The 24,358-nt window shown below is 27.2% G+C and overlaps 2 protein-coding genes across 2 annotated transcripts in view; one reads left to right on the top strand and one right to left on the bottom strand.

The window, feature by feature from the left end:
- The window catches only part of LOC129616428 (lachesin), a 135,608-nt gene that overhangs the window by 29,882 nt on the left and 81,368 nt on the right, over positions 1–24,358 (top strand). The window lies entirely within an intron of this gene.
- Positions 12,345–15,066, bottom strand: LOC129616429 (retinoid-inducible serine carboxypeptidase-like). The gene is made up of 5 exons (XM_055532055.1): positions 15,015–15,066; positions 13,302–13,879; positions 13,021–13,228; positions 12,762–12,947; positions 12,345–12,703 (listed from the first exon to the last, which is right to left on the bottom strand). Exons 1-5 carry the CDS (start codon positions 15,064–15,066, stop codon positions 12,402–12,404), a joined length of 1,326 nt encoding a protein of 441 aa, XP_055388030.1. The 3' UTR covers positions 12,345–12,401.

Raw genomic sequence — 24,358 nt, 5'->3', positions numbered from 1 at the left:
TTCAACTTCCAACAAAAAGTTTATTGGTTCATTTCAAAATTTTTCAGTGTAGGAAGTCATTATACACTATTAGGACTCGATTTCTTTCATATTTCACTAACTAGTTCGACCGTTCGATTGAAAATTTGATTTAAATTCAAAAAAAAAAAATGTTAATTTTTTCCAAAGAAATAATTATCAAAAACTCACAATTATTGTCTCCAACTAAAATCTCATGGTGTTTGACATACCTCAAGAATTTCAAATGAGCTGCAATGAGTTTCAAATGAATTGCAATATTAATCAATAAGTCCAATTGGAAGACAAACGGATATAGCCTGACACATAGATAAGTCGACAGATCTATCATCTTAATGTAGCCACTTAATCATGTTTCTCTAACATAATCATTGGTAGATTTCCGTCACAAAAAAAAAACGACATGTTATTATTATTGATACGATCACTAGACTTTTCATTACTGTAAAGTGAGTGGCTAAGAAAGTAGAGTTATAAGAAAACTTGTTACGTTTAGTATTTCGGGTTTTCTCGTTTTCTTTTCTTGCTGTTTCTTTTCTTTCCTTATATTATATAAGGATAATAAATTTTATAGTGTCATTTTGTCTGGGTTTATTCAGTATGATTACTATTTAGTTTATTTTTGAGGTTATGTTATATTTATCTTTAAATAACATTTTTAATATTTTTTTCATTTTTCTTATATTTCTGTTATATACATACATATATATATGTACTGGGGAAAATTGAAAATTGGTTATAAAGTATTTTAAAACTAAAATTCTATTATTTTCATGAATATATGCACATACACACAAATTGATATTTAACCACATATACGATTAATTTAAACTGTTATACATACATGTACAGCTATATGTGTACCTATAAAATACCCTTATGTGTATTTTAAGTATACATAAATTTTACGTTGTCTGGCAATAATAATAATAGTTAAAAATTAGACTAAACGAATAAATGAATTTAACGAATACCAGTTTAGAAAATAAGAGAATTCCAAACCAAAAAAAAAAAAAATCAGACAAAATATTTATTTTAATTGGTTGAGAAGAGAGTATAGAAGTGTAAAGGAGGAATATTAAACTTAGACTATTAACCATAAATTATGAACATTAAATGACCCGGAAGTTGTTCCATTTTTATTACTCAAAATTCAACAGAAAAAAATTTTTTTTTTATAATTAAATTATATTTAATATTTCGGCCTTCTTTCAAGTTTTATCTTTTAACATAAAATTTATATTATTTAAGCATACTTACACATAAACATATTAAAATTTCTCTATCAAGTTTAGGTTTCTCCGTCTGTACACACTCTTTTACAATAAATAAGTATAAAGTATATATAAGTATAGGATGGTCTCTTACTCTCTTCTAAATATGTTTGGTATATTCATGTTTAATTATTACTACGCTTAATATTATTATGCTTACGGTAGCAACTACTAGTAAGATATTGTGTCCGCTACCCAATTTAAATGACGACAAATATGAAAACAGCAAAAGAAAGTGTCAAAGAGAAATTATGAAAGATTGAGTAATTTATGTTTTTGCAATTTTTTGTTGACAGACAATCGGCCTTACCTAACGCATATGACAATAATAAGTTCTATTTGTTTTTTTATTAAACAATTTTTATGTATAACAATATTCTGAAATGCAATGATTATCTTTTATATTTTAATCTATTTAAACCTATATAGTTTTAGGTGTTTAAGCTTTAGCTACTACACTACATTTGCAGCTACCCTACGTAGTATTTACTTGGGAGGCTATATTTGCTGTTACTCAATGCTCAAAATTTGGCTCAATTAACAATATTACATTTAAATACGACGTTTTAGCTACAAAACGGCGTTAGATTTAAATTCTAAAAAATAGCAAAAAAATTAAAATGCCAGTTCATTCGGAATGATCGCTTTTATTGCCATGAATCCCCTTTTAATGCAAATATTAGCTGATTACATTAATGATATAAAATAAACACCATTATATAGTAGATATAATCATTGCATCAGTTGAGTAATAGGCTTACTCGAATTATATAAAAAAAAATCTGTTAAAAAAATAACATTTATTATCTATGTCGGACAATATATTAAAGACTATGAAATTATTATGCCTCAAGGATTCAAATTTAACGTAATTCCAATATTAATTTTATTTTCAATTACAAATTTTCTACTTGAATAATAATATAGAAGACAGATTACACTCCAACAATATTGACATGGAACATACACATGTACGAGTATATCAATATTATGCAATTATACAAATTGAAACTGTTATATTATACGAAACACTCTAATATTTTATAAAATAACTGAATGTAAGGTGATTTATACAATATTATATTTGTAATTGATTTGACACGCAATTTAAAAAATCTTCAAGATATTGAAAATATTTCGATAAAACGGATTTAAGAATAAACATTTTAGTTTTTCATTTACATAAAATGTGGTTATATAATTATAACAGTGCGTTTTTAATAATGTGTAAAAAACTTTATTTAAACTAAACTATATCGTAAATATTAACTGTGTAATCATGTTTACTTTATTTGTAATAGAAATTTTGTACCCTACTTATAATATAATTGTAAACAAATGGAGAATTAAATTTAGGTAATAATAATAATTGTGTATATGTATAAGTACGTTCACCTTATCTACATAAGTATAACAGTATGTTGAACTCATACGTAACTCATACATATGTCATAACATATTTGATTAGAATAAGTTAGCATAATAAGTGGCTCATAACCCCATAAAATGAAACCGAATAAATTTGCTTGTTGTCTGTTTGTAATGCTTGTTTATTTAATATTATACGTATAACAGTGATAAGATACAATGTTACGTGCGTATATAAACAATTGCTTGCGTGTATATCACATATATTTCTTTGCTTAATATAGAATTTCAATAGTAATTGAATTATAGCAGAGTATATAGTTAAAAAACGAACGCACAATGACAACAGCAACGCAACATCGCCCATTCTAATATAATCACGTCCGCATAATAGTATAATTCTGCATAGATCTTAAACGAATCAAAGGAATTACATGTATAACTTTAACTTAGGATTGCAAAATTTTTGCAAATGACCTGATATTTTTAATGGTTTGTTTGAAGATTCTTACTTTAACACATTTTGCTTTAACCTCTAAGTTATCAACATGATTAGGCTGCAAAAATACACTTCGAAACTTGGCAGCTTCACGCAAAAACTTATCCTTCCACGTAATTAAATTACGGTGCACGGAATAAAGATGTAACTTCAAAGCAGTACTTTAAATTTTGTTTTATTTTACAATTTTGCATCTCTCCTGCTCATCAAAACATACGCATTGATTGACAACAGTTTTAAAGGGCTGCTTTGCATCATAGTTTTATTTCACTTGGGATAATTGTAAAAATTTTTTGCAGTTATCAGATTTTGCATCCTAATTTTGTTTATATAGCTTAATAGTTTCTTCTTAATCAAAGTCGAATTTTTTCGGCGGTACACATGTTGAATTTTCAATACCGAAAATTTTCTTTTTAAGGCAGATTTTTACTTATTTCCCGCATTTTCACGTATTTATCCTTTCAAATTTCTATTGATTCCCCACTCTTTGTAATGCAGCTTGGTAATATTACCATTTAAATATTCTTTTTTAATAAAATGGTTAAAAATTAATTCAAATTTTAGTAATAATTTCAAAGCTTTTCTCTACTATTTTCGTATTACACATTCTAGTGTGCATAATTCTCATAAATTGCTTTATATATTAACACTGTTGAGTAGTTTAATAAGCAGTTATTTTTGGTTAACATTTTTACTCTCTTATTCCATTTTTCTTTTCTTTTTTGTTTTTTATTTATAAAGGAACAATATTTATTTAGAGTATAGGATTTATGAGACATGCTTCTTCTTTATCATATTATATATGGTACATGTATATTATATAAGTGAAATAAAAAAAATCCTAAGATTATTATACTCACAGACATGTGTAAAAGTATAAGATTGCAAAAGTGACATTGATGAATGATTTTGTATACGAATAAAAAGCATTTTAATAAATAAAATATTACAACATTTGAAATACGAGTATATAAGGGCTACACGTTCCTATATACACGTTCAAATATAATATGTTACCTATATATAACTGTTATACATATTATATTTTCTTAAGAAATTCAACCCTACTCATAATACGTATACGTAAGAAATTTATGTTCTTCTTTAATTTACTGTTATAGAGGAAAAGTAGAAAAAAAAAGGAAAACAACCTTTCCTGCTTTGAAATTGTTTTTGTTTTTTTGTTCGTTTGTCGTAAAATAAACCAAAACTGAAGTTTAAATGATTCAGCTATTATACTGTTTGTTTTTTGTATTTATATCAGGATTTTGCTTCTAAGTTTGAATTTTGTTTTCAAAAGTAGAGTGGCAGAATAGTTAAGGAATAGTTGTGAGGAAGTTGAATACATTTTATAGTATTTGCTACATCAAACATAAGAAACTAAAGAGCAATCAGCCGATATTTAACGAAAGGTAATCAGGTCTGCATTAATTAAACATAAAAACACTCGGAATTTGAATTTGTTGTACCAATGCACGACATACTAAATTCGTTTCCTTCAATCCAGATTTTACGAATTATAATTTTTCTCGAAATTCTTGATAAGTATATTGGGATAAACAAAAATACATATTATCCACACTGATCTTTCTTCAACATCTCCTTTGCATTTGAAACTAAAGTCTTTTTTTTAATAATCATTTAAATAAGACTGAATCAAATTGTGTTTCAATAGATTAACCCATTTCAGAACCGAATCTAATTGAGGATTTCAAGAAAATCAAAGCTATCGCACAAAAAATATTTTTGAGTGGGCAAACATTTTTTACACCCAAATATCAGTTAAAGGTTAATTGCAAAATGTAAAATTTAAAGTAAAAATGTTTAATATCATAGAACAATTGATTAATGCCAAATTCAATTCAAGATTCATTCCACTAATCGAAATATTAAATTTCCATTCCAATATAAAAATTTAAGAACTTCAAGAATAAAGGGAACTTCTCAAAATTGCTCATATACATTATGATCCCAAAATTAATGTAGAATAAGAAGAACAAAGAAAATGGGCAAAAAATTTAATATTCTCATACTAACCCCTGGCACTTTTTAAATTTAAAATTTAAATGATTAGAATTCGAAATATTTTATAATTTTTTTTTTTTTTAGAATAATTTTCAAGGATAACGCGCGTTATAACAATAAAAATTCCTTTATAAATAAATTTATTAAAAATTTCATACAATTGATTGTAAATTTAGATTATGAATTTCACATACGCATATGCGTATATGCTTAGGTAATATTCTAGGATTAAGCCAATATTTTCCAATATTTTTAAACACAATTTTCTGTTTTCCTTCTTGTTCTACGGCTTATACGTTTAAAAGGACGTAAACTAGGATTATATTTCAAAGAATGTTTAACAGAAAGGAGAAAAAAAAGCTATACACTGAGAAAAAAAAATTCCATTATTAATAAAATTTTAAATGAAATAAAAAATAAACTGACTAAGATAAAGAAAATGTAACGAAAGAGTGAAGAGATGAAATGGAGGAATGAAGAAAAAAAACAGTTAAAGTAAGAAATAATTTTTTATATTTTATTATGATAAGGAACATATCAAGGATATTGTAAGGGATATCAAGGATAAATGGTATTTTTTTTTTGCTTTGACTTTATTTATGATGGTTTTTCCCTGTTTTGTTTTTCTTTTCTATATTTTTTTATTAAAATATTTTTATTTATTTTTCCATATTTGCCTTCTAGCTAGCACATATAGATTCAAGGTTAACAAATAATTTCTCGGTAAATATAAAAGAAATAATTTTTTTTTTTGCAATTTAATTTTTTTTTTTTGGAAAATGTATTAAAAAGAAATATTGCGGGAGCCGGATGTCATAGGATAATAGAGAAAGTACAACATTAGAGTGCTAAATTTTAATGTAATTCTTAAAGCAAATTGTTAGAGCTAGGTTTAATTCTAAGCAAGAATTAAAAAAATCGAGTCTTTTAATATTCTTTGTATTTACTTACCTATTTTAAAGTGCAGAAGTTGCATTATTTTACTACTCGAGAACAAAACAATTTTCATGAATTTTTTTGAATTTTGCAGCTCACGTTATAACTCTGTTTTGGAATCTGGAATAAACTGTAACATTCTCTTAACTTGATTCGACTACAATGCGGTATTAACTCTATAATAATATACGATTAGTTGTACTATACGGACGTATTTTTTTGAGCTCTTGAAAATAATAATTTTTTTTTTATATATACTAATAAAGTATTATTGATTTTGAATTGAGCAAATTGGTAAATTCAAATATTCTGCTGGAATTTGCCTATTTTTGCTTGATTGTATCACATAGATTGGCGAGTTTTATAATAAATTTTATTAAAAAATTAATCCTACTTGGTGGTAATAGAAAAAATATTAGGAGCCGTTAAGTATCCTGCTATCTTAATGAACATACTTACTTATAAGATTTTGCAAGTAAATAATGGCTGAATGCCGCCAATGTAAAAATCCTATTAGAGGGGAAAGTGGAATTAGATGCGCGGGCGTTTGCGGCAAAATCTACCACGAAAAAAAGTGTGCTGGACTTGATCAGCATACCATTGGTATATTGGATACGAAGAAAAATATCAAGTTTGTATGCGATGACTGTATTCTTTATATCCACAATGTTGATCTGGTGCTCAAAGATATCCAGGATGCTGTTGTTAAAAATAATCAATATTTGATTCAATACAAAAACGAATTTGAATTTTCATTAAAAACCAATGAAATGGAGATAAAAAATTTATTGGAAGCTATTGAAAGTAGATACATAAGCAGAGTCGAAGAAATGAAAAGATCCCAAGATGTGTGTGAAGCTAGTGTCAGAGAAGTTAAAAATATGCTGAAGCTCACTGATAATTTTAAGACCCAGAGCGAGAAGGTCTGTCAAGAATTACAGGCAAGTAAAAATTTAAATGATGAACTTTTAAATAATTTTAAATCCGTGGTTAATGAAAGTATTCGTAATGTAAACAAAGAAGGAAAAAAAACTTATGCCGACATTATAAAAAAAAAAAAACCGGTAGTTGTCATTAAACCTAAAACGTCACAGACTTCAGAAATAACTAAACAGGTTGTCAAAAAACAAATAAACCCAGTAAACTTGAAAGTTGGTGGTTTAGCTAAAAATAGGGATGGGGCAATATCGATTGTTTGTGATAATGCGGAGATGGCTGAAAAGGTTAAAATTGAAGCGGAAAAAAATTTAAAAGAAAATTATGAAATAATGTTACCAAAAGAGAAAAAACCTAAAATCTTAGTAGTAGGAATGTCAGAAGAGCATAGTAAAGAAAAGTTGATTGAATTTATTAATAAGCAAAATGATATAAAGCATACACAAGATGTTAGGTTTATACGATCGTATAAATCAAATAATAGTTTCAAAGCTATAATAGAGTTTCACGTAGATGATTACAAAAATCTGTTAGATATAGGTAAATTAAGAATTAGTTGGGATAGATGTAGGATCTATGAAAATTTTGATGTAAGGAGATGCTTCAAATGTTTAGCATTCGGCCATAATAAACAAAACTGCAAAATACTAGGAGTTGTTTGTTTGAAATGCGGAGGTGATCACTTAGTGACAAATTGTAAGAGTGATACCTATAAATGTATCAATTGTATAAGGACTAGGCAGAATTTAAAAATTGAAGTAGAGGTAGATCACAAGGTTTTTGATAGAAGTTGTCCTACATTATGTAGGAAAATTGAAGTCGAAAGGAAAAGAATGTTTTTATAGCAATCAAAATATAGAGCTGAAGATATGATAAATGGAGTATACTTGAATATCCAGGGATTAACATCTAACTTCGCTGCGTTAGAAGAGCTGGTGTGCAAATGCAAGTCCGATTTCGTAATTTTAAGTGAGACCCATATAACGGAAGATATGAATGTAGGAAGTATGCAAATAAATCAATTCAAAATTAAAGGCTTCAATGATTTGCATTGTTTTTCTAACTCCAGGCACACAGGTGGTGTTTCAATTTATGTATCAAAGAAAATAAAGGCAGTAGAAATTAAAAAAATAGCAATTAATAATAAACTATGGATTCTAAGCATTAAGCTAATAATAGATAGGAAAAGTTTGAATATACTAGCTTTATATAGATCGAATGTAATGTGTTACAATGACTTTATTGTAGAATTAACAAATTACTTAGAAAATAACATGAACTTTGCTGAAAATTATTGTATTGCGGGTGATTTCAATTTGGATTATTTGTGTAATAGTGCTGCAAAAAGACAAATAGAGCAGCTTCTAAAAGATTATGGGCTAAAACAATTAATAAATGAACCCACTAGAGTAACAAACGTATCGGGTACATTGATAGATTATGTTCTAGTTAATCAGTTCCCAAAGATTGAAGCGAGAATTAATAAGGATCTAAATATCACGGACCATGAAACGATAAGCATCAATGTAATTATTGAATCTAATAAGAAAACCCCAGAGCGTATAACATATGTAAAATATGACAAAGAAATATTTTTAAATGCGTTTAATGAAAATAATATAAATATCACAGCAAACATAGAAGATTTAAATAGTTGTGTTCTAAATTTAGAAAATGCAATCAAACACTCAATCCAAAAATTAACAAAATCTATAACGGTAAGGAATAATAAAGCTGAATGGTTCAATGAGGAATTAAATACCATCAAGTTAAATAAGATTCATTTGAGAAGCAGGCACACTATGCTACAAAGTCATGATAGTTGGAAACAATACACAAAAATTAGAAATGAATATAAAAAAAAATGTCAAGAAGCAAAGAACAAATATATTGAAACTAAAATTGAAAGTAAAGTGGGGAATCCCAAAGAAATGTGGAGAACTATAAAGAAATATGTACTCTTGAAAGATGAATATTATATATCTGAATTAGAAATAAATAATAAAAAAATAAGTAACAGATTAGAAATAGTAAATTCTTTAAATGAATATTTTATAGAGAGTATTAAAAAAATTAATAAACAGATTCCTATGATGAACTACACTGATAATATTACTCCGGTAAATAATTGCTTTACTTTCAAGAAAATTAATATTAATGAATTACTCAATATAATAAAAGTAATGAATAATAAAAATGATTTCAATGGCCTCAATTCCAAAATATTATTAGATTGCAAAGAAGTTTTTCTTCCAATTCTTGTACAAATAATTAACAAATCGTTTGAAGATGGTAAATTTCCTGAAGCTTGGAAAGAGTCTGTGGTGGTACCAGTAAACAAAGTTAAAAACGCTAAAAGTGCGGATAATATGCGACCGATAAATATGATGCCACTCTTTGAAAAAGTTTTGGAGAAAGTTGTGTGTAATCAGTTGGAGAATTTTTTGGAGAGAAATGAAATATTATGTAAAGAACAATCTGGTTTTAGAAAAGCGCACTCTACGGAAACTTCTTTGACTTGGGTCTTGAATGAGTGGAGAAAGGAAACTGATGGTGGAAAAATGATAGTAGCTGTTTTTTTAGACTTGAAAAGGGCTTTTGAAACCATCAGCAGAGAAATATTGATTAGTAAATTAAAGTCGTATGGGATTCGAAACAAAGAATTAAGCTGGTTCTCATCATACCTAAGTAGCAGATCTCAAAGAACGAAGTTAAAAGATGTATACTCTGAGGCTAGATTTCTAGACCTAGGAGTTCCTCAAGGAACTATTTTGGGTGTAGTCTTATTTTTATTATACATAAATGACATACAAAATGTGTTAATTCATTCAAAAGTATGTTTGTTTGCAGACGACACATTGACTTATATTGTTGGGAAAAACGCCGATATAATTGAACAGCAAATAAATTCTGATATGGATAATGTACATAAGTGGCTGTGTAGGAATAAATTAATGCTGAACACCAGTAAAACAAAAGTTATGTGTGTAAATGGTGGAAACAGAAACATTGCGTTTAAAGTGGATAATGTAGAAATAGAATCTGTTCAAAGTATAAAGTACTTAGGAGTTTTTGTTGATAACAAATTGAAGTTCGATGAGCATACAGACTACATTCGTGGGAAAATATCCAAGAAAATTGGTTTCCTGGCGAGGATTAGAAAATCGGTATCTGAAAAATGTGCTGTAATGTTGTACAATAGTCTAATTCTTCCACATATAGACTATTGTTCATCTATTCTATTTATATGTAGTGAAGAAAAGAGGAACAAATTACAAAAACTTCAAAACAGAGCAATGAGAATCATTTTAAAAGTTAACAAGAGAACCAGCATTGCAAGTATGCTTTTAAAACTGAAGTGGATGAATATAAACCAAAGGTTAAATTTTAATGCATTGGTGTTCATTTTTAAAATTAAATATGGTCTACTACCTGAATATTTGCAAAGAAATTTGAACTACGTCGGAGGAAATTACAATTTGCGAAACGTTGGTGATTTCAGACTGCCACTTTACAAAAGAACTAGCTCGCAGAACACATTATTATACAAAGCTACTAAATTATTTAACTCTTTACCAGTACTGATGAAAAATGAAAACAATTTTGCCACATTTAAAAAAAGTATTATTAAATTCTGTTGATTTTTGCATTTCTTAACTTTATGTACTTTCTTTGTATTTCTGTAATTAGTAGATCTCTTATGTATATATTAATTCTATATAGTAATTGAATTTTCAAATTTATTATAAAATTTTGAATTGTTAAATTTTTACAGATAGATAATTTTTATTTACAGTTGATTTGATATAGAATAGTATATTGAATGTACATATAACGAATGTTTTATAAAAAGTTATCATAACTAATAAATAAATCTAAAAAAAAAAAAAAAAAAAAAAAAAAAAAAAACTCTCAATTATTACGCTAAGAGAGTACGAAATAACTGAAAATGCAGTCCCATTTCTTTAGTTCATTCATAATACCTGAGATCATAGTTAAAACGATAAAAATTCCAGCAATTTAGTTTCACAACAATTCAAAACAGAATTTTATTTTACTAGAATTCTACTAGCAATCTAGTTGATTTTAAATTACGTCTCTTTCAGTTCTCTTCTTTCGGTATACAGTATTGTGTTCATAATGACAGTAAGGTAAATGGTGTTGGTAGCTGTATTTAAAAGTAAAAAATTTATTTGAAGGAATTCAATTGAAGAATTTGGGTAACATTATAGACAATCCGATAATAAAGCTGTTTGTAACTAACATACATGTTCGATAGGTAAAATGCAGCATAATATTACGGGAATGGTATTGGAATAGAATCGCATTCCTTTCTTACTATTAACTCTTATTAAAAGCATATAATAGAGAAATTTTCCATATTAAAAATATTTATCAAGATTTGTTTATAATTTATCAATTTGACTTTTCTGAAGACACTAAGCAGATAAGTTTTAATAATATACTAATAATATGTGCGGAACAATGATTCCTAACAATTTATTCTACGTCAAGATTAACTTAATTTATGATAACAGTTCCACTTTATTTATTTTAAAACCAAAATATTTATTTCAATCCTTAAGACACATTGACATTTTTTCAAAATCATTAATTTATTTCCCTTAAATTCTTAGAAAAAATTAAGGTAAACGCTATAAGAAGAAAAAGGATATTTAATAAATTTTTTGCTTTTTTTCATAATTTCTGGACCGAAAAAGGGAAAATTTTATTAATCCGGAAATCAATAAACTATTTTGATCTAAGAATTTTTGTTTTTCTTTTTTTTTCTATTTTTTTCTATCTTGAATTTACCTTTGCATCGTTATACATTTGAAATTTAAGGAAAGTCAAAGAATTCAATTGCTATAATAAAGTTAAAAGGATTTTCGTTTCGATTTTTTTTTTCCCATGATTTTTGTATAAAATCAGCAAAAATTAAATTTATTACGGGTCTTCTTTTCTTTTCGTTTAATATCAATAATAAAGGGTTTAATTTATTTGGTTAATTTATGATCTGAGTAGATTAGAAAAAGGTATAAGCCCTTTTCGATTGGAACAAAAAAATATTAAACCACTAAATTAAAAATATAAAGAAAAAATATTAAGAAATTTTCAATAATTTCTAAATTGACTAAAAAATCTTAAAATTAATCGGGTTCAATTTAAATTGAATTTTGGAATTAAGTAGATGAACTGAGAAGAATATTAAATTAGAATTTGTTTAATTCAATTAAATTTTTAGAAATAGAACCAGTCGGAAAGAAACATTCATAACATTCAATAGACTATTTTAATTCATTCTTATTCAATTGTATTTAAGCGAATATCATTTATATTTTCATTTACATTCCACCAAAATTTGTATATTTTTGTAATACATAACTCATACCGGCTGGATTATCAGCTGGTGCCATATGACCAGCCCGATTAATCCAATGCATTGAAAAATTACCAGCTTCTTTAGTATAACCTTCAATAATACCATTAACACTTATGGCTTTACGTGGTGCATTTAAATAATCATTACGATAATTCCAACGCATTTTATCAATCCAATTAACAGTGCCTGAAGTAGCACATATTAAATCTAATTGACCAGAAAATACACCAACTTGAACATCAGTTGAATTCAAAAGTTTTTCAACTAAAATTATATAAGAATAAAAAAAAGGATATTTTGTGTACGAAAAAATTCACTATACCAATATGATAAACTGGTTTCATAAAATCACCAGATAATGCACTAAATGTAACACTACTTTGACTACCCCATCGTACATTTTTAGTAATACCCAAAGTTTCTGAAACTGGTCCTTTCATTAATTCATCTAATGAATATTTTCGATCTCCAATCAAATCATAATCAACCAAGGTCCGATACATTAAATCTATCCAAGACCAAGAATGTTATTGATTAAAAATTTCAACAAAATATATACAAATGTGTGATTGTTTGCTTACCATCATTTCTTAAATTCATTGCATTATAACCACCTTGTATTTTCTTTAAGATATTATAAAAATCAACATAATGACTTTCCCACATTACAACTCTTTGTGTTGCACCCCATTTATTTGTTGCTTCAACCCATCGTTCATTTTTAATTGAATTTGCACAATCAGCTGCAGCTGCTTGAATTTCTTCATAACCATGTTGATCAACCATAGCCTTAACACACACAAAAAACAAATAAAATAAAATTAATAGGCACATTTAAAATTATAAAATTTCATATAATTACAGTTTGTAATAAAAATGGACCCCATGCCCATACTGAATCCATTGGTGATGTCCATGGATCACCTAATGCAACTGATTTTAAATTTGATTCAATTTCACCACGTTTTATTGCTTCATATAATTCTAATGCAAATTCTGGTGCCATTTTACCACCATAACTTTCACAAAATATATGTAATGGAACTTTTTTAAATTCAGGATGTTTTTTATAAAAACCTTTCATTAATGCAACTAAATCCAATGCAATTTCATTATTAGTTCTAGTTAATAAATTTGTATTTTCAACATAACTGAAACCGCTACCAACTGGATTATCAATAAATAAAACATTCATATCCTTAACCCATGTATAATTACGATAATTCAATTCTAAATCCAATGGTCCTAATTCTTCAAAATTACCATAACCAGTTGATGATGCACCTGGACCACCTTGTAACCATATTGCAAGTGGACGTTCAGTATAATTTTTAACATTTGCTGTTGTATAATATAACCAATAGAACATATGAGCACCAGGACGTACTGTTATATGACCCCAATCTTGTTCACCGGGACCAAAACCTTTTTTTGCATCAACTGAAAATATCAGAAAATTATGAAAAGATTTTTAATATAATTGAATTTCTGTATAAGATTTTAAAAAGCCAACGTATAGTCAAGCATTTTGAAGAATTAATTATTCAACAGCAACTTCAACAGCAACTTGGCTGTTTTGGCAACTCTATACACACTAATCAATGCAATTCCATCAATAGTAAAATAAGTTTGTGTGTTAATCTTTAAATTAATCTTTCCCCCTAGTAATTTCTTATCACAATAATAGTGTACTTTTAAATTTACGTGCAAATAATAAAAAAAATCATGTCAAGGCTATGAAGACCTCAATATACGTGTTCTGTTATTTTCAATGATATTTTAAAGAATTTCAATGTTAAACTTAGTTTTAACTAAAATATTTATATGGTTAATTTTAAACTCACATAATTTTAAAAACTTCATGCTGTTACTTAAGATAAACATGGAGTACATAATTACGAAGTCTTAGTATTAAAAAACGACAACAGCACTTTATGCCTTTTAAAAATAATGCAACTGAAGGGATTAGTAAATTTAAAAACAGACGTCCCAAAACATGATTGTGACACTATTGGGGATTTTTTCACTTTAAAAGTTACCAGTTTTGTAACAATTTGTGATATTTTAACAGCGCCGATAATACAACATTCCGATTTCTGGCATTTTCATTAATTAAATATTGTTAACTGTTCCAAATTAATTAGTCACTAAAATTCCCAGATAAATTAGGCGCATTACTGGTTAACAATATCGTAAATTTGCCCTTTATCTTTGATTTTGCCGTCCTGACTGCAAAATTGTTCTTTATTCATTCTCAAAAATTCCCCATGTTTAATTTTATCGATATTATGTACAATAAAACAAATCACATTAGATATAGACACTCTTAATAAATTGACACGTAAAATCACTTAATAATAACGTTCTTATCACTTAACAGATTTAAAAGATAAAGAGCTTGTAATAAAACACTAAACGCAAGAATTTTCAAATCACATACAAATTGATAACACATTCGAATTAGCTGATAACAAATTTCAAATTGATTAGAACAAGTTGTGATTTTGTTTTCCGAGAATTTTGCGATTTCCGTTTCAGTTTTTTTATTTTTCTATTTTTTTTTTTATAATTTTACCTGTTAAAAACAGAAGCGCGACTACTGCTAATAAAACGTTTAACCGAATCATTTTAATTTTAGCTAATAAAAGTTTAAATAATTTAATTCAGCCTTTTATAGCCACGGTAGTTTTGTTGTGCTTGAAAATATTTGAATTGATAACAAATTAATACCTACGATTTTTGAAAATGGATAAAGATAAAATGAGTTTAAAGCGTTTTTAATGTTTATTTTCTCTCCAGCATATTAGTGCTAAAGTTTACCGTCATAAATAACATTATACGATAAGCGTTCGAACATTGCTTTAATGTGTGAATGTATGTTTGATTGTAAATTTTTTTTGTATAATTATATTTTATCAAAATTACGCAATAAAATAGGTTAGAAACTTTTGTTAAGGTTAAAGTCACATCTGACACTTTTTATTTTATCAGGAAAATATTAGAAATATTTTCATTGAATTAGATTTTAAAGTTTTACGAGAATAGCATATTGAACGTATAGAAATTTTAGTAGTTGAAGGTCAGTTTAGCAAACATTTATTTTAAATGCTGTTCTAATAACTAGGAGTGATTTCTTTAAAAAAGATCGTAATAATAGTGCTTGCTTACTCTTATGTTGTAAATTAATAGATTCCAAGGAAATCGGATGGGATGAAAGGATATATCCCCCCAACAACCGGTGCCATTCGCGACTTATTGCAGCCTATAAAATCCCTGTCCGAAGTATAAAACTGGAGATATCCGCAAAAAAATTATAACAGCGGTTCCCGAAAGCTCAGGAAAACCCTGTATAAGAATGTGTGCGGCGGTCACGTCATCCATAAAATTCACATAAGAGGGAGTCCGATTTCCACAGCTAATACAGGTGATACTTTACTGGCAATGTCCAATAAAAATTCGCAATAATGCGAACCTAGTTTATATCCATCCCTAGCATCTCCGCAGTTAACATTGTGGAGCTAAAGAGAAAATCTTTATATTGTAAAAATCATACAGTAAGAAATTTTCTAGACGTGGTTAATAAGAAAATACTAAGTGTTATAGGAATAATCACAGGATTAAAGTGAACCAGTTGCCGAATAACTAATTTTTATATATTACAAAATTCAAATAGCAAAAATTTTTAAATTTAAAATTTTGTTAGAAGGAATATACCAATGAGATTTAAAGTGTTATAGAAATCTCAATAAATTTAATAACGTACAGCAACACAATCCGAACTTTTTGAATGCAAGATTACATTTTCTTCTGTTACAGAAATCAAGGGAATTTCAGGAAAATTCTACAAAGACAATAAAAAAAAATTAATAAAAATATTAAAATTTTTTAAAAAGAAATTCTAAATAAAGCTCCTCCACTCTTGTACGAAAAATCACAAGTGGTTTACATTAAAAATAGAAATTCTTTAGTAGACCACTTGAAAAAATAAATCCACTCTTGAATTGATAAGATCAGAAAGTATAGTGTGTAATAAATTTTGTAATATTATAGCTATATTTAGCTATATTTAAGTTATTAAATTCTTAAGTGGACGGACGTACGTTTGTTTATTTATAGATTTTTGAGATTACAAAAAAGATAAGATTTATATACCATTTAATATTGTGTAGGTACTCATATCATACATAATAATAAACGAATATACTTAAGAATTCTTAAGTATGCTTATTACCCGGTAAATGATCATTTCTTTCTGAAACTTAGCAATGAGAATATTCTGCCGAAAACTGTATTACATACAGGCTTATTTACAGAGTGATAATATACATTCCATATTATATTTTATTAATTTCAACAGTACCACTATAAAATATGTGCGGTACGCTCTGTAGAAATTAATAAAATATGAAAATATGCCTCGTCTGCGAGGGACGCAATTTATACAGTAAAGTACTGAATTAATTTATGAAATGAAAAGGGAAATTACGATACTGGAAACAAGCAATTCTACAGACTCAAATCAATTAAAATTTAATTAAGATTTCAATCTCATTTTAGCAGAATACTTATTGATTTTACAAGTAACCCTTATAATAACTTTGATCTGCTTTAATTTTAGCTTAAAACTACAAAACAATTTAAAAATCCTATTTTTCTTGAGAACAAACATTAAAATTGTTTTTAATTTAAAAAAAAAAACAATAAATTTTTTTATTAAAAATAAAAATAATGTTGAAAATTTGTGACATCGCAGATAAATTTCATTGTTAGATTTATTACTTCAAGGACAATCTAAATTGAATAGAATTTGAAAAAACAAAAAAAATTGCTGATTCGTTTAACGCGTGCTTTTATATAAATTGAGTTAGAATATCCTTCTGCTGTTTTAGAGTTTTTCCCTTTTTATTTTCTTTGGTATTTCCTTGTTAATTTTTAACACGTTCACCTTACAGTCGAGTAAAATTGGAAAGAGAAAGAAATATTTTCTTTGTTTTAAATTTTTATTTTATTTTGCTGTTTTTTTTTTCTCTCTTAAAAATTTTACGAAATAATTTTAATCGAATTTAACACTTCCTTGAATTGAAAAATATTTTTTTATCTTTAACGTAATCTATTATTAAATTTTATTGTTGCCACACTTGAAGAATTTTCAATGCAGTTATTCAATATGCTATAGTTTCAAATATGAAATAGGATTGTGTCAGGAAAATGTTGTCTCGTACAATATAACAAAAGAGACAGAGAATTTGAATTTTTCCATAAATTAGAAAACTAAAATATTAATATGAAAAAGCATATGAAAATATGGATTCTATTTCACGCAAACGCTTCCACATTGTGAATATTGTAGATTTGTAAATCCGAAATGACAGTGCACTGCGACCACTGGTAGGTATCAATTGTGCCTGTAAGTGTGAGATATACCTCGTCATAAGAGCAAATTTCCCCAGTATTTGAATTGTCCCACGAACGACGGTATCAGATTTTCTCAGAAGATAAACTAAAGTCTTCTCATTTTCTCCACATAATCTTTAGGATATTCGCTTTCCAGGCTCAACTTACTATCTTGTCCTTTAAGTCTGCAATACCCCGACAAGGCCTCAGTGAGAATTCTCACCTAATTTTTGCACAAATCTATAATTCCTGACCATAACCTTATCGTTCAGCACTAGAGCAATAAGACGATGATCGACATTACTTAATAACAAATATTCCTCACCATTGTTATTATTGAATATTTTTCGTTAATTCTAATGGGACTTTCATCGGCGCTATTGAAATTTTATTAAACCTTTAATAAGAAATTCCCTGACTCGGATTACATCCTTCACTCTTCCAACATTTGTTCAACATCAACAAATTATTATTACATCATAATATTAATCGTAATGCTAAGATTTTTTCTACCCAATCTTAAAAATACCCAACCTACATGAATTTCCGCATAATATCGTTTGAATCCAGGTTTTTTTTTTTCATTATGGCAACAATATTCTCAATTTTCCAACAATAATGGGCTACATACAAATGTGTAATACCCACGTAATACTATAATAAAGAGCCAAAGTACAACCTATTGTAAACAGATTATACAATTTTTCACTATGTGTGTAAAAAATAAATACGTAGCAGAAGAAATAAGACAAATACAATATTAAAGTTAATATGTCAAGAATTCTTTGTAGTTTTGTATTCTTCCCTTTTATAATATTTTATTGTTTCTTATTTCATTCCAAATTGATACCATTTGTCTACTTGTATCGAATGTTTGTACTGAACATGTACAACTTCTATAATATTACCTTCACCCCTTCCACTTAATATTGTAATCGCATATACCCTTATAACATCTTCTTATTTTCTAACTCTCAATTCTTTTATTTAATTTTCTTTATTTTTACTTCTTTCCCTTTCCTTCGCAGAGTGTGTGTGTATATGGTTGGGTATTTTGACTGTAAAATATTATAGAAAATTAATCTTGTTGTTCAAATCTTTAAAGTATCTTCTCTTTTAGTCTCTTTTCAACTTTTATGTACCAATAACAAAGATCAAATAGTATTTGAGAATATGAGATGATTAAATTTAAGAACAGAATTTTTACAATCTCATTTCTTACATAATTTGTTTAAGATAGCAACAATAATATTTGTAATGTGAAATTTTATATTGAAGGTCGCCTTAAAGAGACGAAAATTGGCTATAGTAAATAAGTATAATCTGTACTACAATTTATGTAATTTACAATGTTCGTGTGTGCATATATTTCGTATGAATGATAAGGCAATAGCAGTCATGGAGTTGAAATTACACCTTCGTGTTTAGAAATTTAGTTCGAATGGTTTACAAATGAAATGTATTCGGAAAATCTGTAAATTTGAGAGTAATATAGTAAATTTGAACACAAAATTCTTCTTGGAAATCACTTAAGCACCCAACGAATTCCTATGCATATAAGAAATTTATTAACAGCTATGGAACGTTCAAACACAATCATATAGAATATCGAATAAAATTTTTGCTGAATACAACAATTTTTCTTTGAACACGTTTTGGAAATGTAATCCAGTAGATTCCAAAAGCTAGATAATCGGTTGTCAAAAAAATTACTTCGGCTCAATTAAATCCCATTTATTAAAAATTCCTAAGTATATTTTCTCCTGATACAAAATTCAATAAATTAATTTGTAATTTTCACTCAAATACAATGTTAAATTTATATAAATTTATATAAAAAATAATCTGTTTATTGAACGATTAACCCTATTATAATTTCTACACTCATAGTTTACCATACATATACTCATTCCATTCACATTCTGTCCAATTAAATTAGATCATCCCTTTTTTGTTTTCTTAAATATCACTGCAATATATTTTCTTCTTATAAACATTACTCAAGAGAAATAGAATCATCCATTGAGCTGAGAGTCAAATAATACAAATATATATATATGTAGATAAAATTAAAGACACGATCTTTTGTAGCTAACATAGAGCCTTTAGATAATACGTGACTTATGTTTATGATATGGATACTTTATAGTATAGTAAACAAAAAAACAGAAAGAAAAAAGAACTCTTAACTGTTCATGTTACAAATTGCTATAAGGAGTTGGGACCAAAAACAAAAAGAACAAGATAATGAAAATGTTTATATATATATATATATATATATATACGTTTGGAGTTAAATATAATTTACCAAAGTGTTTCAATTTTTATTTCGTTATATTTCTCTTATTTTTTTCAATGTTTCTCTTTTACTGATTATAGTATATAGAATTTTTTTTTTAGTTCCTAGTTTACTGCCGGGCCCTATCCAGGGTTATTCCTTTTACTTCTGCCCGTGTCATGTTGTCCGTGCCGATTTCTTTCTTTATTCTTCTCTACTATGTCATACACTTGGGTTGTTCAACGCTCCTTCTCACTCGCCTGTTCCATTCCAATACCTACCTTGCAATATTACCTCGCGTGGCTGCCACAATATATAGCCCATTCCAATGATTGTAATACTACTGAGAAATTCAAAATTATTTGGTTAGTATTTACTTGATATGTTGTCCCTGGATAATATATCTGATCAAGAGAATTATTTAAATTGCTGCAATGATTTTTAATTTCATGCAAAAATTTGGAACTCAAACTGCATTGACCAAGGCCGACTTAATTTATCTTTGTGGAAATCCAATTTTTTTATGCAATTTTATTAAATTTTTTAGGAATTTCGGGTTAGGATGTTAAATTTCCAAACAATCACAAGATTGAACCTGAACAATCCCACCTACAACAATATTATATTTTGATTTCTCTTAAATATTTTCAAAATTAAGAAAATATTCCATTTTCATCATCCTTCATATTTCAAAAATTCATATCCTATAGCTTATACAAGTCACTCCATTCCGTTTATCCTTTGGCATTATGTCATGTCTTCGAATTGTACATTGAATTTTCATTGGTTTTTTTTTTGTTATTCTTTTGTTTTCTAGGTACTTTGCTTTATAGATTAGAAAAATACGTGTTAGTTAAATTAGAAAAATTACTTGAAATTTCCGACCAATACCAAATGGTTGCTCATTTTAAGTGATGGTTCTTTATTCTTCTTTGTCTTTTTGTTTTTATCTCTTATTTTCTTTAAGACTACAAAGGTTACAAATTTCATTTTTTTTTTCTATTTTACGTACATATTTTGTTATGTTTTTTTTTATGATATTTTTTTTACTGCTACGTTAATAAATTGGTGTCCCCAACGGGACCATAAATCCAAAATAGCAAAATAACAAGTACAAGTGAAAAAAAAATTAAACAAGTGAAAAGAAAAATTTTTTCTCCATATTTCACTTGAGAGATGAGATAGAGAATTAAACACAACAAGAGCAGCTACTATAAGAAAAAAAAAATTAAAAAGGACAATTGAACGTTCAAAAATTGAAAAAAAAAAAATAAAACAAATTTCTCATACTTATTCGTGGAATAAGCATAAGTGTTGGGAGAGTATACAGGAGTAGGAGTAGAAATGAAACTAATTTATTTATTTTTTCCCATAATAACCATTTAGAGAGCAAATAAACTTAAGACAAGAGAAGGATAAAAAATTATATTAAGCAATTTGAGCGGAAGAAGATGGAGAAATTTAGATAATAAATATTTTTGCTCTCATACCAGAAGTTTGTATTCAATAAAGCAGTGCGGAATGCGGAAATAGCAAATATATTGAAATTTATAATTCGAATTAAATTCAATTCAACTTAAATTAATTATGATCAATTTAAAAATTGTAAACAAACATGGAGAACAAAATTAATAATTGTAAGAAATGCAACCCAAAATTTTGAGACATATGTACAGTACTTGCACATGATTGGAAATGGGGGATTTCAGGGAAAAAATTGGTTTTGACAAAATAGAAAGGTTATTATTGGAACTCCTACTACCAGCGTTTCAAAAGAAGGCTTACATAAAAAACTAGTGCATGTAATCAATGTTAATGCACTTGATGTTAAACTTGCGGCCCCAAGCCAGTAAGTTCCAGATAATCTTTTCCAGAATTTGTAAAATGAGGTAGCAGAAATCAAAGAATTAAGCTTCAGAGACGAAAAATAAGATATTAAAAAGCGAAATATTGTTCAAGAAAATAGACATAGAAAAATTAAGCCAAGAAGAAATAAGTAAGTAGATTAAAATATGCTGATTGCCTGTTTCAAATTTAAATTATTTGTGTCTGTGCAGTAAACATTCTTTAAAAACATTACTTTAAAATAATAAAGAATAGCAGAGTATTCACTTTGAATTCAATTTGCTCGACATTGTAATGATATTTCGACATACATAAATTTCCTAAAAGCTGCAGATATTTTTAAAATTAATTTCCAATTTTCCATTTTAATAGATAAAAAAAAACGCTGATATCCTATTTAAAACTTAATTAATATTTGCGGTTTCACATTCGAACAAGGAGATTCACAATAAAAACAAGGAGATTATTTCAATTTCTTATTAATTAACAATATCTTATGATCTCATATCAAAAATTCTTACCACATTTAATTTAAATTATACCAAGATTATACCATTAATATTCTCTTCTGTTAAAATTGAAAAAGTTCAATCATTTCCATTTCAAAAGTTTTTCAATGATTCTGGGTCTAAAACCATTATTTATAAAATTAAATTGGATTTTATTTCTTACCCAATTTTATTCTTTTCGCCTCACTCACACCACAAAATATTTACGTTTTATAAAAAAAATCATATGGAAAAAAGTACAATATAAAATATTTAATTTTCATTTTTGGATACATGAAAGGAACAGCGAACCGCCAACTATTTTTAAAATGAATGCATTTTTTTTCTTTCCATTATTTCGAACACAATATTTTCATTAAAAATTTTGATAAAAAGTTGTGGTTATCAAAAATCTATCCGAAAATTCTTATAAAATTTTTGAAATTTTTTTTTCAACATTATTTTACAATTTCTATATATAAAGAAAAGAACTTTTAGTTTTTTGCACATAATTATGACAAAAAGTTTCTTCCTACATTCTTAATTTTAAAAAAACCTCCTCTTAAATTTTAAGTGAAGTGAACATGCCCTCTTTTATATCCTCCTCAGAGGAAAGTTATAATAAGAATGTTTCCATCAAAAACTTAAAAATAAAAATATTTTTTTGATTTTCTGAATATAGTGTTGTCACCCAATTTATTTTTTCATTTATTATTATTACAAATGAATTTGTTCAAATATACACACACGAACAAGTACATTATACAAAACGATGACGGATAAAACACCATCATACCAACTTATACAATAAGTATGAGTGTATATATGAGAAAAACTATGCTGCATGAAAAATTCATTCAACAGATTGCATGATTTGAAAAAGTTTTAATAAAAAAAAACTTTATTTTTTTTCATCTCTCTCTCTCTCTCTCCCTCTCTTTCATTAAATAAAGTATATGAAAACTTTTTATAGTGAAAAAAAAAAATTAAAGAAAAAAAAATAATACTTTTATTCATCCTTTTTCCCCATTTTCATTATTCAAAGTTTTTTTGGACAATTTCTTTTTATTGAATAGCAAAAAAAAAAAAACTTGCAAAAGCAAAACGCTTAATGCGATTAAAAACTATCGATTTTTAACATGTAATAAAATTATTATAAATTTCAATCACTATATAAAACTATACACACATGCACTATTAATATGCGATCAAACATAAGTATAATATTTATAGGTCGTGTTGAATAAGAGGGTTGCAAACTTGTAAATTTTTGTATGAAATAAATTATAAGAAGTTATAAACATCTGTGCCATTAGGCACATTGTGGAAAATATTTCAAAAATTTGATTGAATGTTGAGAATAAACTATCTTATATGATTAATAATTATTTTAGAACGAAACGATTTTTCGTTCAATATTACTCTTGTCATACAAACTATGCTGGGAAAACTGCGACAAGCGGACTAAACTGAACTGAACTGAAACTAAACTGAAATTGTTTTATGAAACTTGAACCCTGTATGCTGCTTGAAGCAAATCCTGACCAGTGATCAGCCTTCAAGTGAAGGGTCTGAGGCTCAAATCCTGAGGTCGTAGTACTAAAACAAAATTATACTTAATATTATTATAATAGAGCCCCAGTATCCATAGAGTGGACAGGGGCTCTATTATAATATAATATATTATAATTCAATTACGTTGGAGATCCGTGGATTCTCCAATGTAGTTGAATTACCACCTGGGGTAATGAATCCTTTTGTTTTGTCCATTGCATAAATAATTAAATTCTGCATTTTATACCTACTGCCAGGATTCAAAAAATGCCGTCCCTCAGGGATCAGACGCAGATCAGGAAGCCGCCTATTCTAGGTCAGACGCTTCTGGATTTACCGCCCGCGCGCTTCCTAACCAAC

Source organism: Condylostylus longicornis, unplaced genomic scaffold, assembly GCF_029603195.1.
Source record: "Condylostylus longicornis isolate FDR11 unplaced genomic scaffold, ASM2960319v2 ptg000203l, whole genome shotgun sequence".
In the NCBI taxonomy this organism is placed as follows: Eukaryota; Metazoa; Arthropoda; class Insecta; order Diptera; family Dolichopodidae; genus Condylostylus; species Condylostylus longicornis.
The sequence above is the reverse complement of the archived record's forward strand: the minus strand, read 5'-3'. Positions and strand labels throughout refer to the sequence as shown.

Excerpts from the sequence above, each read along its gene's own strand:
- LOC129616429 (XM_055532055.1), bottom strand. The coding sequence starts at position 15,066 with ATGATTCGGTTAAACGTTTTATTAGCAGTAGTCGCGCTTCTGTTTTTA. Across the intron at positions 13,880-15,014 it reads CGCGCTTCTGTTTTTAACAG|TTGATGCAAAAAAAGGTTTT; the intron begins GTAAAATTATAA and ends TGATATTTTCAG. Across the intron at positions 12,704-12,761 it reads GAAACCAGTTTATCATATTG|TTGAAAAACTTTTGAATTCA; the intron begins GTATAGTGAATT and ends ATATAATTTTAG.